The sequence below is a fragment of the Kwoniella pini genome, chromosome 4 (genome assembly GCF_000512605.2).
Source record: "Kwoniella pini CBS 10737 chromosome 4, complete sequence".
NCBI classification, from domain to species: domain Eukaryota; kingdom Fungi; phylum Basidiomycota; class Tremellomycetes; order Tremellales; family Cryptococcaceae; genus Kwoniella; species Kwoniella pini.
The window spans coordinates 1655366-1679588 of NC_091719.1; the positions used below are offsets into that span (position 1 = coordinate 1655366).

The 24223-nt window shown below is 41.3% G+C and overlaps 9 protein-coding genes across 9 annotated transcripts; 5 read left to right on the forward strand and 4 right to left on the reverse strand.

The window, feature by feature from the left end:
* Positions 1–6: 6 nt before the first annotated feature.
* Positions 7–3246, forward strand: I206_103635 (dethiobiotin synthase; the record flags this gene model as incomplete). Its single annotated transcript, XM_070202805.1, has 11 exons — positions 7–52; positions 110–275; positions 343–454; positions 511–622; positions 681–1153; positions 1211–1386; positions 1454–1757; positions 1817–1869; positions 1924–2417; positions 2508–2936; positions 3044–3246. 11 exons carry the CDS (start codon positions 7–9, stop codon positions 3244–3246), a joined length of 2568 nt encoding a protein of 855 aa, XP_070058906.1.
* Positions 3247–3883: 637 nt separating this feature from the next.
* Positions 3884–4530, reverse strand: I206_103636 (uncharacterized protein; the record flags this gene model as incomplete). Its single annotated transcript, XM_019153135.1, has 2 exons — positions 3884–4247; positions 4364–4530. The coding sequence occupies 2 exons, from the start codon at positions 4528–4530 to the stop codon at positions 3884–3886; spliced, it is 531 nt and encodes a 176-aa protein (XP_019013296.1).
* Positions 4531–5774: 1244 nt separating this feature from the next.
* On the forward strand, positions 5775–6900 carry I206_103637 (uncharacterized protein; the record flags this gene model as incomplete). The annotated part of the gene is made up of 5 exons (XM_019153134.1): positions 5775–5856; positions 6066–6158; positions 6365–6513; positions 6608–6794; positions 6863–6900. 5 exons carry the CDS (start codon positions 5775–5777, stop codon positions 6898–6900), a joined length of 549 nt encoding a protein of 182 aa, XP_019013295.1.
* Positions 6901–7402: 502 nt separating this feature from the next.
* On the reverse strand, positions 7403–9642 carry I206_103638 (uncharacterized protein; the record flags this gene model as incomplete). The annotated part of the gene is made up of 9 exons (XM_019153133.1): positions 7403–7577; positions 7650–7924; positions 7994–8285; positions 8347–8660; positions 8714–8836; positions 8890–9030; positions 9082–9155; positions 9207–9226; positions 9287–9642. 9 exons carry the CDS (start codon positions 9640–9642, stop codon positions 7403–7405), a joined length of 1770 nt encoding a protein of 589 aa, XP_019013294.1.
* Positions 9643–10073: 431 nt separating this feature from the next.
* Positions 10074–12142, forward strand: I206_103639 (uncharacterized protein; the record flags this gene model as incomplete). Its single annotated transcript, XM_070202806.1, has 10 exons — positions 10074–10284; positions 10347–10468; positions 10529–10673; positions 10736–10903; positions 10955–11097; positions 11152–11241; positions 11299–11540; positions 11607–11734; positions 11805–11906; positions 11967–12142. The coding sequence occupies 10 exons, from the start codon at positions 10074–10076 to the stop codon at positions 12140–12142; spliced, it is 1527 nt and encodes a 508-aa protein (XP_070058907.1).
* A 649-nt stretch (positions 12143–12791) lies between these two features.
* I206_103640 (uncharacterized protein) lies at positions 12792–13176 on the forward strand (the record flags this gene model as incomplete). The annotated part of the gene is made up of 2 exons (XM_019153131.1): positions 12792–12829; positions 12897–13176. The coding sequence occupies 2 exons, from the start codon at positions 12792–12794 to the stop codon at positions 13174–13176; spliced, it is 318 nt and encodes a 105-aa protein (XP_019013292.1).
* Positions 13177–14042: 866 nt separating this feature from the next.
* On the forward strand, positions 14043–14516 carry I206_103641 (uncharacterized protein; the record flags this gene model as incomplete). Its single annotated transcript, XM_019153130.1, has 2 exons — positions 14043–14056; positions 14123–14516. 2 exons carry the CDS (start codon positions 14043–14045, stop codon positions 14514–14516), a joined length of 408 nt encoding a protein of 135 aa, XP_019013291.1.
* A 1279-nt stretch (positions 14517–15795) lies between these two features.
* I206_103642 (uncharacterized protein) lies at positions 15796–19106 on the reverse strand (the record flags this gene model as incomplete). The annotated part of the gene is made up of 11 exons (XM_019153129.1): positions 15796–16029; positions 16081–16443; positions 16513–16730; positions 16802–16910; positions 16966–17272; positions 17338–17465; positions 17525–17727; positions 17782–17876; positions 18005–18389; positions 18496–19016; positions 19081–19106. 11 exons carry the CDS (start codon positions 19104–19106, stop codon positions 15796–15798), a joined length of 2589 nt encoding a protein of 862 aa, XP_019013290.1.
* A 372-nt stretch (positions 19107–19478) lies between these two features.
* Positions 19479–23903, reverse strand: I206_103643 (uncharacterized protein; the record flags this gene model as incomplete). The annotated part of the gene is made up of 22 exons (XM_070202807.1): positions 19479–19519; positions 19599–19799; positions 19882–20062; positions 20151–20291; positions 20385–20546; positions 20666–20815; positions 20874–21182; positions 21234–21482; positions 21538–21627; positions 21692–22233; positions 22290–22338; positions 22393–22497; positions 22560–22684; positions 22742–22885; positions 22979–23135; positions 23225–23232; positions 23291–23356; positions 23410–23490; positions 23544–23561; positions 23633–23736; positions 23800–23810; positions 23883–23903. The coding sequence occupies 22 exons, from the start codon at positions 23901–23903 to the stop codon at positions 19479–19481; spliced, it is 2955 nt and encodes a 984-aa protein (XP_070058908.1).
* Between the last annotated feature and the right edge of the window lie 320 nt (positions 23904–24223).

A 24223-nucleotide genomic window follows, 5' to 3' on the forward strand; every position in this document is an offset into this window, starting at 1 on the left:
TCGGCGATGCCCCTCCTGTTCCCCAATTTCCGAATACATCAAGTTTTCGGAGGTAAGCTACCCGGTATTCCCCTTTGTACGGATCAATGAGCTGACAATATGTGTACAGCCAATACTGATGTAGGTAAAACTTTACTCACCACTGCGTTAGTTCGTGCGACAGCTTCGAAATATGCTTTATCAGCCAAAGGGAAAGGCAAGGAAGTTGAGGATCAGAAAAGTGTTTTCTATCTGAAACCCGTTTCAACTGGACCAGATGAAGAATCCGACGTTAGGTAAGGTTGCCAACACAGTCTTACCCTGAGAGGATCTGTTCATCTTAGCTCATTACTTGACCTATAGCTATTTACAAAGGCACACCAAGCCGTACTCCCATCTAATAGATACCCACAACCTGTATCAATATAGAGAACCTATGTCCCCTCATTTAGCTGCTAAACTTGCTCCAGATCTAGTCAGCTCTTCGCCTATTATTATCGGAGGCTTAACAGCTGACTGACAATCTCTTAGCCGTTTCCTAAGACCAATGATGAGCTGGTACGAGGTATAGAAAATTACGCTACTGATTGTGTCAAGCGATTAGATGGTAGGGAAGGAGCTTTGTTCGTGGAAACAGCAGGAGGTAAGTCAAAATTTCTTGTTACCTTCTGCAATGAAAGCTCAATTGACACTTGATCAAGGTGTTCATTCTCCGGCATTACATCCCCCTCATACTCAATCGACATTCCTTCGTTCCCTCAGATTACCATCTATCCTCATAGCTTCTCCTCACTTAGGCGGAATTTCAACAACCCTATCATCATACGAATCCCTAATCATGCGTGGATATTCCATATCAGCAGTGTTATGTCTATACGACTCTTATTATCGGAATGATGATTTCCTAGAAGGATATTTCAAAGATAGAGGAGTAGGATATTGGACTATAAAACCTCCTCCAAAAAAATATGGTACTTTAGCAGAAGATGCTCTGAGATTATCTCAATGGTATTCAGAAGTTGAAAGCCTTGGTGTTGGAGAACAAGGTGAAGGAGGTGTAAAAGATGCTACGGAATGGTTAGATATCGAACACTCAAATCGTATAAAGGAATTAAACGGAATGCCAGATAGAACACTTAAATCTGTTTGGTGGCCTTTCACTCAACATGGTATAGTGAGCTACCAGATGATTTGCCATCGTCTAACTCAGCTGACTATTGATGCTTCCTAGATAAATAAGAAAGAAGATGTAATGGTCGTGGATTCCGCATTTGGGGATAATTTCGATGCGTATTATACCAAACCTCCCTCGGCCGTCACGCCCGCTGTAGATGAGGGAGCTGTAATACCGAAAGAAGAAGAGAGTTTGTTGAATTCATATTTCGACGGATCAGCAAGTTGGTTCACGTGTGTATCCGCTTCCTCATTTATCTCAAGCTTGTGAGAGGGCTGACCTATCGCTCGGACTTCTTAGACAATCTCACGGACACGCAAATGAGGAATTGACTTTAGCAGCGGCCACCGCAGCAGGGAGATATGGACATGTCTTATTTCCCTCAGGTACACATGAGCCAGCTTTAAAGCTTGCTGAGAAGCTCAAGCAGACGGTAGGAAAAGGCTGGGCGGAAAGAGTGTTTTATTCGGATAATGGAAGTACAGGTATTGAAGTAGCTTTGAAAATGGCTTTAAGAGCTGCTGGACGGAGATATGGATACGATGGCGAAATGGGAGGGGATTACGGTGTTATTGGTTTTCGAGGGGGATATCATGGTGACACTGTGAGTCTACCTGCATTCGCTGTATCACATTATGGTTATTAGCTAATTTCAGTTGGTAGATCGGAAGTATGGACGCTTCTGAACAATCCACCTTCAACAAGGCTGTAGACTGGTATGTTCTAGCTACGGTTCCTGGTGAATCAGCTGATATATCTCAATTTCATAGGTATAAAGGTAGAGGACATTGGTTCTCTCCACCAATGGTACAATTCATCAACGGTAAACCGACAGTCTCAACAACGGGACCAGATGAATGGGAAGTCCTACCTGACTCCGTAGCGTCGAAGGCTGAAATCATCTCGGATGGTTGGAGAGTTTCATTCGATGATCTTCAGGACATTTATTCGGTTCAAGATAGATTATCAACTCCATTAGCTGATTATTATCGATCTCATATACGATCAAATCTTGAAAAAGCTGTTAAAGAAGGAAAGAAATTTGGAGCTTTGATTCTTGAACCTACGTGTTTAGGAGCAGGCGGTATGGTTTTTGTGGATCCTTTATTCCAAAATTGTTTAATACAAGTAGTGAGGGCAAGTAGTGATTTATTTGGAGGAAAGTCTTGGAAGGGTAAGAAATATAAAGAGGATTTAGAAGAAGTTAGGAATGGTTGGAGAGAAAAGAGGAAATGGAGAGGTATTCCTGTAATATACGATGAAGGTGAGAAAAAAATTCTTTTTTTACGATTTCCCATAACATATTTATAAAAGTTAATCAATTGATTTATTTTTTTTTCTTTTGGAAAAAAAGTATTCTCAGGATTACATAGATTTGGATATTTATCAGCAGCTTCAATTTTAAAAGAAACTCCAGATATTGCAGTATATGCAAAAATTTTAACAGGAGGTTTATTACCACTTTCAACAACTTTAGCATCAACTTCAATATTTAACACTTTTTTATCTAACAAAAAAATTGATGCTTTATTACATGGACATTCATATACTGCAAATCCAATTGGATGTTCAGTAGCTTTAAAATCAATTGAAATTTTAGAAAAACAAAATTGGGAAAAAGAAAAAAAAATGTGGAATTTAGAAGGTAATAATTCAACAATAAAAAGATGGTCATTTTGGAATCCAAATTTAATTAAAAATTTAAGTGAAATGAAAATTGTTAAAGGTTGTATGGCAATGGGTACTGTTCTTGCAATTGAATTAAAAGTTAATGAACAAAGCGGTAAGTTTTTTTTTTTTTTTTTTTTAATTTTGTTTTTCCAAACAACGGAAAAACAAGAAAACAAGAAAAAAAAATTGTTAATTGGTTTTGGTAAATTATTTACATAGGTTATTCATCTAATTTTGGATTAGAATTTTTAAATAATTTAAAAAAAAGAATAATTATTTCACCTAATAATTCATTTAGTCCTTTTCAAATTCATGGTAGACCTTTAGGAAATGTAATTTATATTATGACTAGTAGTTTTACTAAACCTGAAATTTTAAGAGCTATGGAAAAAACAATTTTAGATGAATTAAAAAAAATATGATAATTTGACGTTTTAGAAAAAATGTATTACATATAGATGAAATCAATCATAGGGGAAAAAAACTATGCATACTTGGTAATATGATAGTCTTGAGTAGCCTTTGAATAAAAGTTGTGCTAGCAAAGTGTATCACAAATACTTGCCGATTAATTTTCTTTATTGCGATATATCTTACAAAACATGCATTATGTTTGCTTCAATTCGTCATCATCACGATACCATGGGTATCCACGATATTTTGAGGGCCATTTTCGCATATCATTATTCAGTGATCTTTCGATATCGATAGTCAGACCCCAGGCCTACTGATATCTTTAGTATTTGCAGAATTAACGAATGTATTGCTTGGCGAGAATGTGAAAACATCAAATCCTTGTTCGTATAACGGCTAGTATGACCGCTTGTCATTTCTCAGCTTCACGGTTGAAAAGCGCGCGGTAGATCAGAGTTCGATTCTCTGACAGGGAGTTTCTTTTTGGAGTTTTCGTGGCGTTGACTCCCCTCTTGTTTGTTGTAACTTGAATGCGCATGGGAACGATGCATCTGATCATAGCAGAGTATCAAAGGGTGATAGGCAAGTATGATTCGGGTCAATAGCTTTACATAGTATATAAATGGTAATTCCGATCTATTCTTCCTAAGAAGAAGCTATGTAATATCCAGAACATGTAGGATCATCTGGAAATTCATTCCATTTCACAGTATGAGATCCCGGTACATTCCACATTTTGTCACTAATAATCATATCTCTCTTTATGGATCTTATATTTTCGTTATCTCCCGTAGGTTGAGGGACAATAATAAACTCTTTTTTCATGGGATCGATGCTGTAAGCTGTGTATGTTTGATCATCAACAACCTTGATCTTCTTCTTTCCTTTGATTGTCTCGTCCGTTTTTAAAATATCAACAATATCAGCGTCTTCTACGGATTCTCCACATGTTTCTGAACAGTTTTGGACTGAAGGCCATTGACATCCAGCACGATGACGTGCTGGGAAGCTGGAGAAAGAAAGACAATATCATCATAATTATATTTATTCCAAATCTTTTATAATGAATGCAGGATGTGTTTTAAAGGTTTTAGACGTAAAGACATAGTGGAACAATCAACTTACCTGGTTCCTTCTTCACCTCTAACACCTCGCCAAGCGGATTTTGCTATATGAGGAGCATGCCTCAAAATATCCTCGAGGTCAGTAGAACTGTTTTTGTTAGAATCAAATTTACCAGTATCAGTCATAGTTTGATCAGAGGAAATGTGAGATTGTTGATCGAAAGTCATTATGTTTTGTCAATGTTCGAAGTGAACACGAATGTCTAAGAAAGTTTGGAAAGTGAAAGATATGTTATGAAAAAATACAAACGATACCAGAAGGAGTAAGCTATATATACGATAACAGAAGATTATAGAGTGGTTATAGTCCACCATAAGTTTGTTTTTCGCATTTGGAAGTACAGAGTCACATCCTTTGATGGTCTTATCCTTTAATGGTCTTCGAAGGGTCTTTTGCAAATCCGGTCGGAACGGATCAGAAGCAGGCGTACGATTTTCATTTTACTTCATGAATATGCTATGCAACTCAAAGGCAGAGTCGATAGTAGAATACGGAAGCCCGATTAAATCGGAATAATCTAGCGATGCTTTACAGAATATTGGGTCCAAAGCACTCACAAGCTTTTTTGCTTCGCCTTGATGATCCGTCCGAAGCTTCTCCTATTTTCGCTGTGTCCAAGAAAAACTTCTAATTTGTGAGCACTGCTTCCATATTCCAGGCCTGCATTTTCCCTCGTTCCATAAAATTTGATTGTAAAGCAAATCACATATATACGCAAAAACAATGTCAAAAAGAAAGGTTAATTGTCAGACAGCCACGAAAAGTCAAAAAGAAACTCCCTGTCAGAGAATCGAACTCTGATCTACCGCGCGCTTTTCAGCTGTGAAGCTGAGAAATGACAAGCGGTCATACTAGCCGTTATACGAACAAGGATTCGATGTTAGCATAAATTTGTGCAAAGTTATAAACTATTTCATCGTTGTTTTGGTTTCCATTGAGTGTTGGCTTGTCACAGTCTTAATTAATGCATCATACGACATATAACCTTTCTCTTTAGCACGGTCGAGATGTAACAATAGATATCCTTGTCATGCGCGCGCGTGATGAGATACATTTTATCAAATGCTAATTATACCGGACAAAATGGTGATTTACAAGAAAGTTAATTGGCCAACCTGTTAAAAGTCCGAATTTACCCGATACTACCATGTAATATAATAATAAGCTGGTTCATTTTATTTGGTGCCTCATTTATCTTAAACTTGACTTGTGACTTCTTGATTGAAGCCGATTCGCTAATTCAACGCAATCGACTTTGAACTGCTTGTATTTGTTAAATCCCATCATTTTAGAAACAATATCATCATTTAATATACCTCAATCTTATCATAGGTCGATCAATTATACTCATCTCATCAGCTGTATCTCTAGATCTATCACTCACCTTCCTCTTATAAGCAATACCCGCAAGATGTCATTGATTCGTCCTACTGCATCAACTTCTACTTTTAGAGCTTTGGGTTTAGGTTTAGGTGGAAGAGGATTACATACTTGTAAGTCATTTATCACAAGATCATGAAGAATAGGTACAAGGGAGAATGAAATATCCTGAGGAGGATTGGATATCCTCTGCGATGATAGAGGATATAGTCGATTGTCAGCTGGGAAGGCTGGTGGAGGGCTGGAAAAGCAGATAGATGAAACGACTGTTTGTGAGATATGCGAATATGATCGCTAATACCATTCGTTTCAATGATATTAGCTCGAGCTCTCGCTATCCGAGCAAGTGGTGTTAGAAGAGATGCAACTGTTGCAGCTGATGAGACTGGTGGATTCAAATATATCCCAGGAGGACGTAAGTGTCATTTCGTCTCAATCTTAATTTGTCTGCGTCAAGATCTATATTTAGAGATATTGGCATGGTGGGGATACAGGATGTATCGTTGGAGAGATTGTCTTGGAAGAGGACTTGTTAATCCTGCGCGGGAAATTTTCGAGACCATACTCAGCATACTGGGCCAGTTTACAATTAGCTAATTTTGATTACATTTTAATGCTTAGCTATCCTCAAGGGAACAGTAAATGATGCTGTTTCCGATCTCCCTGCATCAAGATCTCATGGATCATATCATTGGGCATTTGAACGTGTACTTTCTGCAGCTTTAGTACCAGTTACAGTTGGTGCAGCAGTATCAACTGGATCAGCTTATGTAAGTATTTAATTTGAATTTGATCTACCTTTTTTCTACTTTCTACTAAAAGCAAATTGAACTAATTTTGTGTTTTGTTTTTCAATTTCCTTAGCCTATATTAGATGGAATTTTAGCTGTTTCATTAATAGTTCATTCACATATTGGATTTGATTCTTGTCGTGTAGATTATTTACATCCTAGAAAATTCCCTGTTATTGGTCCTATCGCTTCATGGATTTTAAAAATAGCTACTGGATTAAGTGTTTGGGGTGTATATGAATTTAACACAAATGATGTTGGTAAGTATATGCGTAACTTTATACTGAATTGTAAGAATAAGTAAACTAATAGGAAATATTAATTTTAGGTCTTACTGAATTAGTTAGAAGATTATGGACAGCTTAGATTGTTTTGATTATTAACTAAATGAATCACGAATGTCAATATTCCTATACCTACCTGTACAAGTAAAATTCACATTATCAATTAAAGCGCGTCGAATATATACGATTATGATAGGTCTTCATTTATATTATTTGACCCTTTGATCTTAGTTTTAAAATCTATATCACGTCTTTCTGGATGCATTGTTTTTTTCTTCCATGCAGCAGGACGATTGGTTAAATTATCTCAGTGCACTTCCGCTGCCTTGCGCAACGATTGACTTTACTCACGTAGTACTTGAGATTCGCTTATACATGCTTGTCGGAGATATTTACAGATGAGATATGATATGCCTAATCGTGCTACAATACAAATGATGTGAAATTGAAGGATAAGTAGAAGGACAACATGATGAAGTGTGATTGAAATTGTCAACCAAGATGTCTGATAAGCCAAGGCGATTGAACAACAACAATGGTAGATTGAAACAAAGAAATTATGATCGCGATGATCGCTGGCTGCTTTACCCGATCCTACTCCTCTTCGCACCCCAATCATCTCCCGGATTTCCTCTCTCTACCGACCCTGTCGGTCCAGTGGTCAATTCACCTAAAGCCATCCGTCCCGCTTGACGGTTATATCCGGCTTGACCTTGACCTTGGTTTTGTCCGTAGCCAGGAAGCTTGGTTGGCGACAGGCTATAGTTAATCTATATGTCAGCTCTCCTGTATCCACTGCTTGCCATGAAAGAGGAGTTTCATGCTGCTTACCTTGTCCTATCCTCATTGAGTCTTTTGACTCCCCTCGCACTGGTAAAACCACTCATCGTAACTTTCTCCCCTTCATCACTCACACCATTCTCATCCAATCTGAGATCCACCCCGTCGCTTTTCAACTTGTTAAACGCTCGAGCAGCAACAGTATCGATACCTCCTGCAGGAATTTTAGGCGATTCCGCCCTTATTGGTGGCGATGGAGATATCTTTGCCGCGTTTAGAGCTTGGGCCATGGCCTGTCGACGAGCGGATGCTGCATTGGTATTCGCCTGCACTCGGTTGAATCAGATACAGATCGATCTTATCGACGAACAAAACACGTTAAAAACTGGACATACTGTTGTTCCAGGCAGATTCGGTACGGCAAATCCACCTACAGGTCTCGGCTTGCTTTCAGCGAGAGTCTTTCCACTTCCTCCAGATCCTGATTCAGCCGAATCACTACTGCTAGGCTTCGACCCGACTTGCCCTTGCTGAGCAACTCCTTGGGCGACTACTGAAGTGGGCAGGTCATTGAGGGACTGAGCTACACGAGGCGGCTCGGGTCGATGTCGGTGCTGGTACCCAGGTTGTGCAGCTTGTTGCGGTAGTCTCGAGGGTCCAGCCTGTGCGTTGGATTGTTGGAAGTGACTATACTCTCATAGAAGGACCTCAGCTCATCTCTAGCCCATGCTGCAAAGAGCTGACTCACGTATGACTCGACGCGACTTGAACGCTCGATTCCTCAATCTGATCAAGAAAGGAATCGCTTCCGATGTCCAAGAACTCAGCATCGAAATTTTCTTCCATGTATACGTCACCATTCGCATCGTTGATAGATCTCAGAGGTGTACCAGGCGCAACTATTGGTGGATCTCGAGCTAGCGGACGTATGGGTTGAGGTTGTTGAATCGGTATAGGTTTCGCTTGGTTAGCTTGGGCGATAGACGGTCCTGCGGGTGGTGCAGCTGCTCCAGCAGGTGTAAATTCAGGTCGCCTCTCAAGGTCATTCTGATTGAATCTGGCCTGTCTCAGGACGTAAGTGGTCTGCAATTGCCAGGATTATAGATTAAACTTACAGGCGGCACTCTGATCTTTGTGACCTCTTTCGTATATTCTTTGTCGTATAGACAATTACCAAGTAGATTGCCAAATGTTCGCAATGCTCGTTTGGTAGCATCCGTTACCGCTTCTTTCTGCGCCTATATGTATACAATCAGCTATATGATGTCGTGTCAGATAGCATGAGACTAACTTTATCCAAAGCAGCTGATTTGCCTCGCAGATTCTCCCCTTGACCGCACCCTACGTCTTCATGGAACGTACCATCCGCTAGCGTGATCCGTATGATAGCTGTAACATTGATCGATGTCCGTCCCCCTTCTTTTTCGTCGAGCTAGGATGAACGTCAGCTCAGATTAGGACTGCTGGCGTAATTCCAGCTTACATAGTCAGTCTTCAGCGACACAATCGACGAGGACCAGCCGTTAAAGCCGAATACATCGTTGGCCAGGTTAATCACTATGAGTTTGTCAGCTTGCGTTCATCAAAGCTGCGAAACTTTAAACTGACCTTTCCATCCCTCTATATAGCTATGGATACATCCCATAGTCAGCTAATGAAAACCAGACTGGTGTTGTTGAAGAGCTCACCTTAATTTCCCACCCCCTGCTGGACCTTGTCGTTGTGATATATACTCTGGACCCAATTTCTTCCTCAATCTACCTTGCATCATTTGTATCCTTTCTTCAGACCATTGTGTATTTCCTTGATTCGAAGGACCTGCAAAAGCTGATTGCTGCATTTGATCTTGTCCATGATGAGATATCCAACTTTCATCTGGATCCATTTTAGGATACGGAGTGAAATGCCTTGATGAGGGTCTGGCTGAAGGTGTACTGCTTCTTGGTATAGCTAGATGAGAGGGTCTAGCAAACGAGCTGGATAAATCTCCTATAAATGGTTTTCGTTCTTCGAATTGCTCTATCAGGTGAGCAGACAGACTCATCGGAAATTGGGATGGTGGCGAAGAGTGATGGAGGGATGGAGAGGGTTGAAACAATCGACCGAAGAATTGAATCGGTATTCGTCGTGTCTGAAGGGCTGATGTTTTTCTGATTTTGAATGGATTACGTGTAAGAGATAAGAGACAAGAAGGGAGAAGTAATATGTTGATCAATCTAGATGGTTGATTGTATTTTGCGTTTATTCCTGTTGTTTTTTCAGTTGACTGTGCTCGTCGTAATGTTCATTGTCAAAATAAAGTCAGACGCGCATCATTTGGTATTACGTAATAGTGTGAACATGACGCTGATACGCGTTTGGTTTCATCGAATGCGATCAAGCCAAATTCAAACATTTCTTACCCAATATTTTGCACTCTAAACCTTTCTTGACCAAGTGATACAACAACAGAGCGATTAGGCAGCCCGGTAAAAGATGGTTGAACCGCTACCAACACCCTCAGGAAGTGTTTCTACTCGACCAAATCCTTCTTATTCGACTCTTCCGGAATTGAGCAAACCATTTATACTGGATAGTTCTTCACGATCATATAAACATCAATATGCCAATATATACTTTGTACGCTTGGTAGAATTACGGCCGATAGTGGAAGATAGAGCACAAGAGAAGTGGAAAAGTGTTAGAGGTGAGCTTGCCCATACGTATCTTTTGGCCACGTTGTACAGCTAACGCTTTCATAATGTACAGGCAATCCACCGCTGTTGCCTCGAATATTGAATTTAACCAGATCTCAATTATGTTATATCGTCGGTACGGTATACTTAGACATGCCACTCAAACCTAACGTACTGGAAGATATGGCCAGGGATGTAAGCTATTTTGCACATAGACTCTTTGACTCTTCAGCTCACAGTAGCATTCAATAATAGCACTGGCTAGCACCTCCAGCACCACGACCGAAATTTTACTCAGCTCAAGATGCTGTTCATCTGGAAGACGAGTCAGGTCGAGTCAGATTAGTCGGAGAGAGGATGAAGAGAGAAAGGGATAGACAAGGTGGTGGTTTGGTGACGGGTCAGCTCAGCTAGAATACCGCTGTGCAACGTCATTTAGCTGACAAAAACAATCTGGAATAGGGGTTATCATGGCTGCTTTGGGTATGGAGACTTCTTCGGGTGATTTCGAAGTCATAGACCTTTGTTTTGCCGGTCTACCAGATAAGCTCGATGTACAAGCTGGCCCGTCCAAAGCCAATGGAAAAGGGAAAGAGAAAGCCAAGGCCAGCGAGGATGTAGAAATGACAGGTCAGCTAATTTACGAACCGTACTAGATTGAAGCTGATACCTCACATTCAGGTAACGGAATGAACGTTCAAGATGCCGAAAAGACTTGGGTAGCGTTAGTCTCGGGTTTGTCAGTCGGTGCGCAAGAAGCTCCAGCAGATTTGAAGTGCGAATTATTGGTAGAATGGTTGACGGGTGAAGGAGGTGGAATATCGGTAAGCCACCTCAGTTTGAGGCACCGAACGCTATCAGCTTAAAATATCAACCAGGACCAATTCGATGGGGGGCGTATAGCAAGATTGATACTAGCAGGGAACAGCTTGACCACGCCAGTAAGAGGAGAAGATGACAAAAAGATAGTCAGTCTAATTTCATTTCGTGATCAGAGGTAGTGCATATCTGATAGACTTGACTAGAAACGGTTCAACAATTCCACGAAACCACTATTTGCTAATCACCCTACGAAAACCCTATCGACCCTGATAGAAGATTTGCTAGCAAGTTCGTTGCCCATAAATATTATTCCCGGTCCCTCGGATCCAGCAGGTGCAACTTTACCCCAACAAGCATTACCGAAGGTTATGTTCGGTAGTAAAGATAAGACCCGGGGCTTGGAATGTGGGACAAACCCAAGCTGGCTGGAGATTGGCGGAAAGAGGTGAGCTATAACGTGTGGATCAATCTGTCAAATCGCATTAGCTAATCAGTATATTCAACGCAATAGCTTCTTGAATACAGGTGGACAAACGATAGACGACGTGTTTAAGTATCTCCCCTCAGATAGCAGGCTAGCTATGGCTAGACGGACATTGGAATGGAGACATATAGCTCCAACAGCACCAGATACACTATGTGAGCCTTTTTTTTTCAGTCGTCTACAAGATGACAAAGACAGAACTAGCTGACAAAGGAAATCACGAAGGGATATATCCTTTCCCTGATGCAGATCCATTCATCATAAAGCATCGCCCGGACGTCTACGTCATAGGTAATCAACCTGAATTCGAGACTGCTATCGTAGGAGGTAAGTTCCAATGTACTTCCGGAGCATGATCCGGCTAAGTGGTTATGCGATATTTTGCAGATGAAGATTCGCCAACACGTATAGTTCTCCTCCCATCTTTCGCTCAAACAGGTGTATTAGCTTTGGTATGCTTAGAAACGCTGGAATGTAAGACTATCAATTTCGAAGTTCCAACTTGGATAGGTGACGAGAATGTCAAGAATGAGAATGGAGATGACGTTGAAATGGAAGTATGAGTTTGTGGAGCTATGCGAAAGAAGAACATTTGAAACGGCAGGAAGGCTTCGAAATCTTGTACGTCAGTTTACCCATGCGATGACATATCATGAGACGCATTATACCTGCGCGAAAGCGCACGTCTGGACCACGCCCCTTCGCAGTCACCCACTGATATAGAATCGTATGCGTTCCCCTTGGTCAAAGTCTGGCCAGACTCCACTGGAAAAATGGTTCTACTTGATGGTGTTCTGGCTTCTTAGCTTGTCGTGAAGGCTCCTCGCACCTTCTATTTAGAATGACGCTTTCGCTTGATCTGCCTTAGCACAGAGGGTCAAGTGAGATATTCGTTATGTCTTCGGTCATTTGTCCTGAGGTGGGGAAGAAATCCGATGTGATCGGCTTTACCATATCTATCTAGACTATTCAAAAGCCTGGATCGGATTAGTCATATTTTCGTCATGATCGATGACGAGGAGTCTTCTATCAGACAATGGTTGACTTGTGACATTGAATGATAATCTTGGATTGGGTTGACCAGTCAAGATTGGTCGGAAAGGTATAAAAAGGCTCAATTGACCTAGTGACAATTTCCTTTTCGTTTTAACTCAATCATTCATTCAATATATTACAATACTATCACTTCTAAGCCAATTCATTTTGAACAATATGTCTGCTCCAACTTCCACTGTGTCTTCTCAGGACAAGTGAGTAGTAGCGTACTTCTTCGGTACGACTGTATCGTGAATGCTGACTTTCTTATGACGATGATAGTAAGAGCATGTTGGATAGAACGATCGAGAGTAGCGACGAAGACGCCAAAGATAATACAGATAATTCTCCGTCAAAAACGTACACCATCACTTTCAACGGGAAACCATTGAAAATTCCTGTCGGAGTGCCGGAAAGAGTTTGGTTGCAAAGCCTTGCGATAAAACAGGGTAGAGATAGACCAAGCTTCTTTGAAAGGTCGACCCCAGGGGAATGGTGTACCACAGATTGGTACAGGGAGCACTTCAGGCCGATCCCAGGGCAGATTAGTAGCCCCCGATAACTCGATCGTGCAGGCTGTCATTTTACAATACAATCTATACATCTTTGTTTTGGTTTGATGTTCCCCGCTCGCGGTCTAACAATGTCATTCAAGACTATTTTGTTGCCGCTGGATCTCTTGAGATACTATGCATAGTCATGTAATGATCGGTGCAATGGTCCAACATGATTGGTAGCTCGATGAAAGGTAGAGCTCTTCGTACAATACAAGTCAAGTGGCAAGATGCGGTGACTCTTGTACAATTTAGTCGTGATCACTAATTCGTTACGAGAAATGATCATCTTATTTCCCACATCCATCCTGTAGAGATGATCGCACACCAGATTTGAATCACTGATGTTGCAGCAGTTCGTTCACTTGACTACACCATGAATTGCCACTTGTCAATTCTCCTGCTCGTAAGCTGTCATGACAGATCAAAACCGTAGAACAGAAGAAAGGAGGTCCAAATCCTGATTTGGTTATGACTTCGTCCAAGAACATCATACACGATTTTCATCAACACATTTACGACGTCATAAAGATAAAATGCAAATACCATATACATTCTCTGTCATCCTCAACTTCAAATCGTTGACATGTCTTCTCCTGATTTGATGACGTATCAGTTCGAAGCATCTATGTTATTACATATGTACAACCTTTCATTGTTGTGACGAAAGAGAAGGCAAATATGATAAAGGAGAGATAGAGCAGGGGAAGGCGTCAGAGGGTGCAGAGGGAGATTACACACAGCTATATATTTTGCGTCTCGTCTCATCCTCTTGGTCACTCGTTAGCATATTTTTTTCTCCCGTATACAACTATTCATCACGCATAATATATTTCCAAGTGCAAAGTCTTCTTACCAAAGCAAAGCTTAAATCATGTCAAGTTGTTTGTGAGTCTTAGATATTGCAACGGCCAATATTAATTACCACTCAAAGCTGACTTGGTCGTTCGAAAGCTCTGACAATACTAGCTGGAGCAAAACAGTAGAGCGAGACGAAGGATTCCCTGATAATAGTCGAGTTCATGATGGGGACGTCTACCGTATCACTTTAAACGGAGAAGACATCACGGCAACTAGAAAAGGTGAAAAGTGGTCAGTGGAAGGCTCTAGAGAACCGGGACCGTGGTACCAGTTTGGGAAACAACTCACTACGCTGGTCTGGAGAGTCGCAGAAGATCCAGACTATCAACATATTTCTCAGGAATTCAGCGCAAACTCTTTCATCTGTTTTAACGGAAAACAGACTCCCATAATTGGGTATAATATCTTCAATGAACGTCCAAACACTGGACCTCACCCTCAAAAATCCGTTGGTCAAGTGTGCAACTCAGATGACCAAGGGCAGTGATAAATCTTGTCCGCAACATTTTATGTTGTAGCGGAGTTCTGCATTGATGTTGGCTGTCTCTTAATCGAATTTAGTTAGTGTTATTACAGTATTTTTAGGAGGATCTGAATGCATAACGATGGAGGCGAATTCCTTTTACATATCATTTGAAAGCCTGCTTCTACACCGAATATAGCAGGCACAATTCGATTGCATATACACGTCTTTAATGCGCACAAGAAGTTCTCAGTGGCAGAAATATGGCTTCTCTAGCGGATTCGACATCGATGCCCAGATTGTTATTATTGACACTCGGTGTCTTTTTCGAAGCGATACTTTTCATCCAGCGTTGCATGCAGCTTCGCATGTGCATCTATAGGAAACCTCATGAATCAGGACTACTGGAGTATATCTCTAGAGTTGTTCGGTTTAGCAATCTTCCTATCCGCAAACGCGGCACCTTGCTTAGCCATCATTCAATAAATTAGCTTTGTCGAGTCGAGCGTTATCCAAGTACATATATGGGTACGGAAAAATGACCATGGCCACCACTGGGCTATGAATGTAGCTCTCCCGGCAGAGCGCATCATTTGCATTCACAATTTGATACGGCGAGAAACCGAAAACTCTCATTTTTTTCCAAAGTTATGAGGTATCATTTTTGGCTTGGCAGGTGGAGGCCAGAACGCGAGCCAATGGTTTCGGAGATTAAATTATCTCGCGCGCGCGCGACACAATTCAACGTGGCACTTGCGTGTGGCAGGAGCTCGGAAACCGTTTTCCGATGATGGTCAAGCAAAATACACCTCAAACATCGAAGGGGATGTAGCTCATTTGGCAGAGCGCGTCATTAGCATCTCTCCAGTATTGGAACAGAGCAATTGACGAGGTACCGGGTTCAATTCCCTGCTTCTCCATTCTTTTTGTGTTCCATCAAGTTGTCACAGGTGTTTACAAGTCCTATAAGCTCACAGGGACCTCCCGAATCATTTTATCCTTTTGATCTCCCTTTCTGTCGCGTCTGCCACATTCAGTGGGTTGAAATCGCGATTTTCATTCACTTTTCGGCATCTGCCACTTTCACCGATTCCCTGCTTCTGTGACACATTTTTCGTTTTGCAGTGGCGGTCCAAATGTCCAGATAGCCATTGCATCGACCAAATCACGATTACAACATTTTAAGTAGCTATGCAGCAGTCAAAGTTCAAACCCTAAGTTGAGATCACAGAGAAATTGTGCAATGCATGCAAAATACAACAAATATTCACCGATCTAAACTCAGTATCATCGTGAAATAAGATCACTTCCCTACCCTCCTTATAACCTCATCCACCTCTCTTTGTGCGATTCCATTAGGTGCTCTCCTTTTCAATTCATCTAATTTACCTCTATCATTTCGCTCTTTAGCAGATTCAGCAGCTTTACCCCAATCTCCACATTGTACATATAATTCTGCTCTTTGTCGAGGATCACAACGAGCTACAAATGAAGCTGCGTGAGTAGGTTGAGGTGGTGTAAGTGACAATAAATGAGTCTAGTATCAAATATCGTAAGTCAAATTCTTCTTTTGATCACGAGAACTCACAACAAATGGTTCATATCCTATTGGACTTTTCTTTGACTTTGCAAATGATTCTAAACCTTCCCAATCTTTCCTCTCTGCTAAAGCTTTTAATTTTATCCACCAAAATCTTTTATCTGGTACTTTCCAATCTATTCTTACTCTTTCTGCTCTTTTCGTAAACCCTTCTAAAATCAATTTATGTATGAATGCATTCACCGATAAACCTGAGAAAGTAAATTTTTGATCCAATTCTTTTTCATAGATTTGTTGAAGGGTCAATAATCTATAACTGTCATCTGCCATTTTCGATTCAAATTGTCTCTCTTTGCTTTCTCCAAAAGCTTTCGCAGCTTTTTTGAGGTGTTCAAGTCGATCTTCAGCATACTATTACAACATCAATCCAGATCAGCATAGAAGTAGGAGGCCAGTTGACAGCGAGTACATAAGACTTACAGCTTGTTGTGAAGCCTCTTCCATTTCTAAACATCCACTTTCTGTCCTTCGATCATCTTGATAGTAGAAATCCCTCAACAAATCTCTGTCGGCTTGACGAGCGTAAACTTGTAAAAGATTGACGGCTGGCTTGAGTTTGGGTGAAATTGAATCATCAAGGATATGGAAGAAGTCACCAGGTGATAGTGTGGAACGTAGATGCAGGAGAACTTGGTATACTGAATGGGAAGAGGAGTGGATAAGCGATCAAATCCAGGATATGTTAGGTATTGGCGTATTATAGACTCACCTAGATCCGTATCACCCGAGTCAACGGCTTTTTCCAACGCGATCTTCTCCTCTTTCATCTGTAATAATAAGGGCACTTGTTCCGCGGCTCTGGGTTCGTGATCAAGGAGCTATTGAACTTCCATCAGCTGTAGGTACTCTACAAGTATCGAACAGCTGACATACCATAGTGGCTAGTCTAGCCCTACCATTCTCCCAAGCCTTCCTAGCAATCTCAGCATAGCTCACTCCCCTTTCTCCCTCTTTCTCAAACTTGTCCACTATAGCTTTACATATCTGTTCGTCATCCCCTAATCCCCCATCAGAAGGATCAACTCCCTTTTGAGACGACCGTATTATCTTAGCTGATGCCCAATGGGAGAGTACCGGATCAGGGCGTAAGTTCAGATACTGCGATATGCGTAAGGCGAGGAGGTGTAGATTGCGTGAAAGTAGATGAAGAATCAGTGTTGAAGGTGAAGATGCTATATATCTGCAACGTAAAAATATTTAGCTTAACAATCTTTGGGAAATACCATCGTACAAAAGTTTACTCACTGCTCATACGTTATGGGTATTCCATTCTCGTAATATCGCACCGCATTCAGCACTTTGAGAGTTTGAGCCATAGTGACGAAATCATTCGGATTATACAGGTCCAAAAATGCTCGTCCGAATTGAGCAGCCTTAGGGTTTCAATTAGCGACTCTGTTTATGCTCCGTCTTAACGAAGTATGTGATTTACTTTCAATAATTTCCTTTGCCATATAACCTCGAGTTCCCTTCCAGCAGCTTCAATACAAGTATCAACGGCATTACCCAGATCAGGTCTGATACTCCGTATACTCTCATCTGCTTTAGGTGATTTACGCTCGAAATGATCCAATGCATCGTAAAGTATTGCCGCGGGATGCGATGATCCTGGCGAGAAGACAGCGAGGGTGGCATCTAGACCGATGTTGGTGAGCCTTTAAGTTTCGGAGGACAAACCACAAGACTCACCTGGTACCTTTTGCACAAATTCGCATGTCCCGGATGATATTATTCTTAAACCATCAATCTCGCCTACAATTTGTACGGCAGGAGAGTAGTCCCATCTGAACAATGGTATATCAGTATTTGGCAAACCAAGGCAACTGAACTATAATAGCAACTTCTGGCCAGATGAGAGTTTTTTGTGATGACCAGTAGCATAACGTGAAAAAGAGAATGTACTTTTACTCACGATAAACTATCACCTCCTGGACCAATTAAAATTACTTTACCATTCCAACTTAATGTAATTGCATTATCACCACACCATTCACATTGGATTTCTTCAATAATCTCACTTGAATCGGAAAAAAATTGATTTAAATCAACTTCTGATAAATTTCTATTAAAATCAATTGAAACAACCCATAATTGTTTTTTATTTAAAAGTGCTAAGAATTTTCCATTTGGAGAAATTGAAATATTTGAAAAAGGACCTTTTATAATTTTTTGATCAATTTTTTCTAATGTATCTAAAGTTAAAATTGTTGAAAAAGTTGAAATTATAATTTGAATATGTGCTGTTGTTGAAATATCAGGAGATAATATTGCCCAAGATGAAGGTTTTTCAATTAAACCTATTTTTTTTTTTTAAAAAACAAACCAGAATGTCAGATTTTATATTTTTAGCTAAATACTATGAATAAAATTTGAATTTGAATTTAAATTTAAAAAAAAATTTACCAGATGAAATTAAAGGTATAGCTCTTGAACCATTCCATCCTCTAATTTCTAAAAATTCTAAATTAGAAGTTAAAATTACCATACCTTCTTCATATGCTTTAACTTCTAAAATATTTATAATTCCATCTTCTTCTTCATTATTATTATTAGTATTATTTAATAATCCTCCTAAAGAAGAAAATTGTTTATAGAAAGATAAATTTGATAAATCATAAATTCTATATAAACCTGATTTTAAAATTATAATTAAATTATTAATTGTAAAATGAATTAAAATTGGTTTTTCATTTAAATCCCATAAAATATTTGATTTTAAAATACCTGATGAATTATAAATTTCAATTTTTGGTTTACCAATTGAATGTTTTTTTGTTGATAATATTTTATTTTCATTTCTAATTATTGCTATTGGTCCTCCATTTTTTCCAACTGATATTTTATAATCTGATAAATCTTGAATTGACCATGACATTGAATATATTTCTTCTTTTCTATAAAATACATTTTGAATCGTGTCCCATCTGTTTCAAGCGATTAGATGTCAGCTTATTAGTCTGTCAGATTTCCAGAAACCATACCGCTCACGTAGCTGTTGGGGATGACAATGCCATCTTGATGATCACTGAATCTACCTTCTCTCCTAATACAATCTTGCAACAGTGCGAGCCTTTATAGCATCTGATATCGCGTAGCGATGTAGTAGTGTACATGAACTCCAATGTTGACATGACGCACTAGCAACCAAGGAGCGGACATCGCCTCGATCTCCCTGTACGTTGCCCCACTTCCCCACTTTGGCAATACATTAACAAGACAATATGTAATGCATGGTATCGTATACATTCTATAAAGGGATGTAGAGAAATTCGTGATCAAGGACATGAAAGTACAAACTATGCCATGGAGAGTTGTGTGTGATATACGTTCCACATGGTCTTGTGCAAGGGTAGGGTTGAATTGTTAATGATAAATTCCTTCCACTTTTATCGAGGAGAATTGGATGAAGGTGAGAAGAACCATGACTCTGTCACCGAATATGCAATCGTTAACGCTGCTCCAGTCGTTTTGACATACGGTTGACCCGTGAAGGTAGTATCACTCACGCCTTTTACCACCGCTTTCATCCTGCACTCTGCCTAAAGGCGAATTGACCATGCCACCAGCTATAGACTGGTAAATAGGGGTACCAGGAGGGAGAGATGGCGAAAGATTGGCAGCAGCTATGTTATGACCACCTCCTCCGCCTCCTCGAAGGGGTTTAGCGATCCGACCATGATTGTACGGATTCGAAGTTTTAGCTTCGACTAGCATGACAGAAGACGACCGTTAGTTATCTCCCAGGTTTCTTCGATGACTAAATGTGCGACCTTGTGGGAGTGAACTCACGATCGGCCAATTTAGCTTTAAGAATTTGGATTTGTTCTGTACTTTTATGAGTCTTTTGAGTCAACCTATTATCGGCATTGATAAGAGCAGCTTCGAGATTCTGAATTCTGTCATTTCTGGAAATTAGTTTGCGTTGCGTATCACCAACTTCTTTCTTGAGATTGCTGTTCTGTTCAACAAGCTATAAAAATGTGAGGAATCGTTAATTGCACGTTCATCGACTGCTTTACTGGTAGCTAATTCGGGTCAGCTAAAATAGCTTAACTTACCTGCTTTTGAACTGCGTTCAGTTGCTCCAAATTGTGTTCCAGGACTTCCAACTTCTTTTGTTGAGCTCTAGAATTGGCCGACCGCGCTATAGTCTTATACTGTTCCCGTACCTCATCAAGTTGCATCTCCAGTTCCACAACCTATGCAAATTCGCTTGAGTCAACCCCCACCACGTCCAGAAGTCTGCTTTCAGACGTCGATGAGATCATGGCAGGGCGTCGGATCGCACTCACCTTTTCACATCGGTTCTGCAAATCCTTCATCAAACTTTTCTTGACAATTTCAAATTCAGCATATTGTATCTCATGAGATTTCCGAATCCTTTCCAACTCTTTAGCAGACTGAGCAAAGTTCTCCGATTCTTCGTTGCCCGCAGCAGCGACCGATAGTGCGCGCTGTCACACGAAATTTCATGATAGATAAGAGCCGAATCGGATTGAGTGGAATATGCAAATGAACAACCATACGTCAGCTTCTAACTAAGAAGCCGTCTCAAGCGCAGCACGCGGCTTACGTTGAGCTCCTCATTCGAAAGCTTATAACTTTCAACCGTACTTTGTAATCTGCGTATTTCCGCAGCACGAGATTCAGTTTGTCCATTCAAAGAGCTAATCTCAGCTCTAAGTAGTTCTTCGGAGGCATGGAATTTGGATTCGAATTGAGCCTGTTTCGCATGGTTCAGCTGTCATCTCTCATTTCATTGTCGCACAGCTGAGACGCACCTTTATGTCGTCCACCGCGACACTCTGACTACTCGTTGTCTTATCCAATAATTCTTCATAAGCAGCGTCTCGTCTGCTCAAAAGTCGCTCCACTTCATTCCTGCGCTTAGTCTGCAATTCGGATTCTTCCTGAGCGAGTCTTAACCTTTCTTGCAAGTCTCGGACCACATCTTGGTTCTCCGCCATAGCTGACCGGACCAACTCTCTTGTATGATTAGAGATGTCTTCGGCAGATTGAGAATCTCGATTTTCCAAGGATTGCAGTACTTGACGTAGCTTCTCGGAAGATGAATCGAGGATTGCTCCGCCCTGTGCCGCATCGTCAGCATGACCAAGATAGCTGGAGCGTCAGGCACTCACCATATCAATCTTGCTCATCATTTCACTCAACATCTCTTGCTTCCTCTTTTCCTTTTCCTCTTCCTTCTCACGATGTTGAATCTTCTTGAGCTCTTCAATTTGATTCTTCTGCTCCTCAATATCCTTCTGCAGATCGGCGACTTTGTCTTTGTAGTTGTCTAAAGTGATGACTGCATCCTTCGACTCAGATTCCAGTCGAGCAGACATGATCCGGAGATCATTCAACTCAATAGATAACGTTTTGTTTTCCTGTCCCCGCTGGTGTTAGCTGAATCTGAGCGACGAACCGGGCGACAAAGCTCACATTCGAGATAGACGCTTCCTGCTCTTTCAGATACGCCACTTCATCCTTCATATCCGCCATCAACTTCTCTTGAGATGCAAGAGCAGATTCCTGGACCCGAGATCGATCTACTTTCAGCGCAATTCGACCATCTTATACGGGCGGAATGACTTACCTTTTCGGCTAGCTGATCACTCAGCTCATTCTCCCTCTTCAAGAACTCCTCCCTTTCGTCTTTACCCATTTCCATGTTATATACCGTAGGAGTGTCTGGTCTACTACTATCGAGTAATGCAGAGGGCAAGAGCCCGCCAGGGGTTCCTGATCGAGACGGTGTAGAAGAACCGCTTGGAGTAGAGGGTAAAGGTGAGGTCGCGAGCCGTTTCGCAGTGGCAGCGGCGGAGCTGGTGTTGGACGAAGAAGCTTGAGATATTGGAGGAGCGTAGTTGGATGGATCAACTTTCCCACCATTCCTCCAGATTTTTACTTCCTCTTCTAGAGCACTTGCGCTCTCTCTCATTGATGCAAGCTCAGCAACTGTCTTTTTGAGCAACGCTTTTAATTCAGCAGGAGACATTTCCACATTGACTCGAGCTTTATTCTTGATCGATTTGGCTCTCATACCAAACCGCAGCGTAGATAGGGTCTCGGGTTCGTTGAAAGTTGCGGGAGAACAATTGATAATCAGAGTCGTACGGGAATTACCACCCAACGATTCTGTTGAAATCGTCAGCTAGACGCTATGCAGTGGAATGCGTATCCCCCTTGCTGACCTTGTAGTATACGTGTCAATTTCGAGTCTCGGTATGGAACATGAGAGGACTTGGACCTCTTTGTCAGCTTATTGAACTGTGCCTAAAAGCTGATCATACTCACTTTGCCATCTGTCAGAGCATTGATGACCATACCGAGAGCCGATAGGGACTTGTTGATTTTCTTAGCTTCTTCCAGTGTTTGACCAGTAGCTCCCGTTTTCCCGACCTGGTGTGACGCTTTAATGTCAGCTGGTCAGTCGACAACAGGGGTGCGGCCATCCAGCTCACCTTTTCCGAACCAGCTAAATCCACAAGGTATAGATTACCGCTCTTTTGACTTCCCGTCTCAGTGTTTCTTTGATGTATGCCAATCACAAAGATGGAATGCGATCGGGATGATTCGGCGTTCATATCTAGACAAGAGCACGATGAGCTGGTACTTGACTTCTTCGGTTAATCGCCCAGCTTACTAGTCGAAGAGACCGCTCGACTTGATCCTCCAGCCTTCATTACTTTGTATACCTCGGCTTCTGAGCCCACATACACATCTGTGAGGTTCTTGACGTAGACACCTCGAGCTTTGTCCTCGTGTATAGACAAATTATCGTTTTGAGCTGGAACGACCGACAGACATCATCAGCTTACTGATTGGGTCAATCAGTCGAGTCACCCCTCTCCGCTCCCATCCTAACGAGCACGCGACTTACGAGCAAGCAGGTCCTTGATCTTCTCCATGTAGATTTCCATGTAGCTGACCTTCACTGTATATTCGATCACGCTGTCCGCCGAGAGGATAGAGGCGAATATCTGTTCTACTATACGAGGGATTAAACCTTTCAATGCTGGGTTCTCTATGTCGGCTCCCTAAGCCCAACCTGTAGTCAGCTTACATCTCTATAGCGGACATGGCAATCCAAGCTTATGTTAGGGATATCTTATCAAGATATACATACCATCATCGCTATAACGGTTGTTCAGTCAACTTTGCGCCTTTGAACAAGATTCCAAAGCCAGCTTACTGTATGTTTTACCGGAACCTGTTTGACCATAGCAGAACAGTGTACCATTGAAACCAGTCATGACATCTGCTCATCACACATCAGCTGATGAAAGAAATTTCGCTTCTCCGAAAGCTGACCTTCGACTATCCCTTTCACACCCCAATCAAAGATATCATGTTGTTTCGTATTAGTGTCAAATACCCTGTCGAACGTGAAGCCTAAGATACATCATGATGAGCTAAATCTTTTACGTGCTGAACGTCTAGCTCACCATCTTTCTCTGGTCCAGCTATTGGCAACATATGTCATCAGCTATTATGACCTCGCGCCAATTTACGCCAGTAACAGATGAAAACACACCCAATGAAGCTGAATTCTTCAGCTGTACCGTGGTGTAGTCAGAACTTATGTCCACACATGTCTCTGACCTGCTCTCTGTCTCCATCCGATTCATTGGCCGGAACCTGTCAGGCGTCAACAGAATCAGCTGTGGATCCAGAAACACAGAACCGAACAGCTGAACGTACCGGCAGACTACCTATCGAGTTATTGATATGTCAGCTTTTGTACAAGCTCCGGATTTCCGAAGGCGAACAGTAAGCTGACTCACTTTGATGTTGTTACCCGACATCTTTGCCACTGCTTACACGAACCGAGCCTTCAAGGCCATTCAATGTGTCAACAGCCAGTGCGCGGTATCCCTTATCTGACTATTTTTGTTATTGTGGTAGATTTAGCCGTGAACTTTCTATAGCAAGCTAAGGATTTGCGCCTCTTGGAGTTCTTAGATGATTTTCGATATCCTGGTGTGAGTATGGGAATAGAAAAGAAGAAGGATAATGAATCAATTGTTATATTGAATGACTAAATAACCAGGCTGGATTTTATGACACGCGAGTAAATATCAATCAATTAAAGGTCGCGAACAAAGCGTAAATAAAGATCAACTAG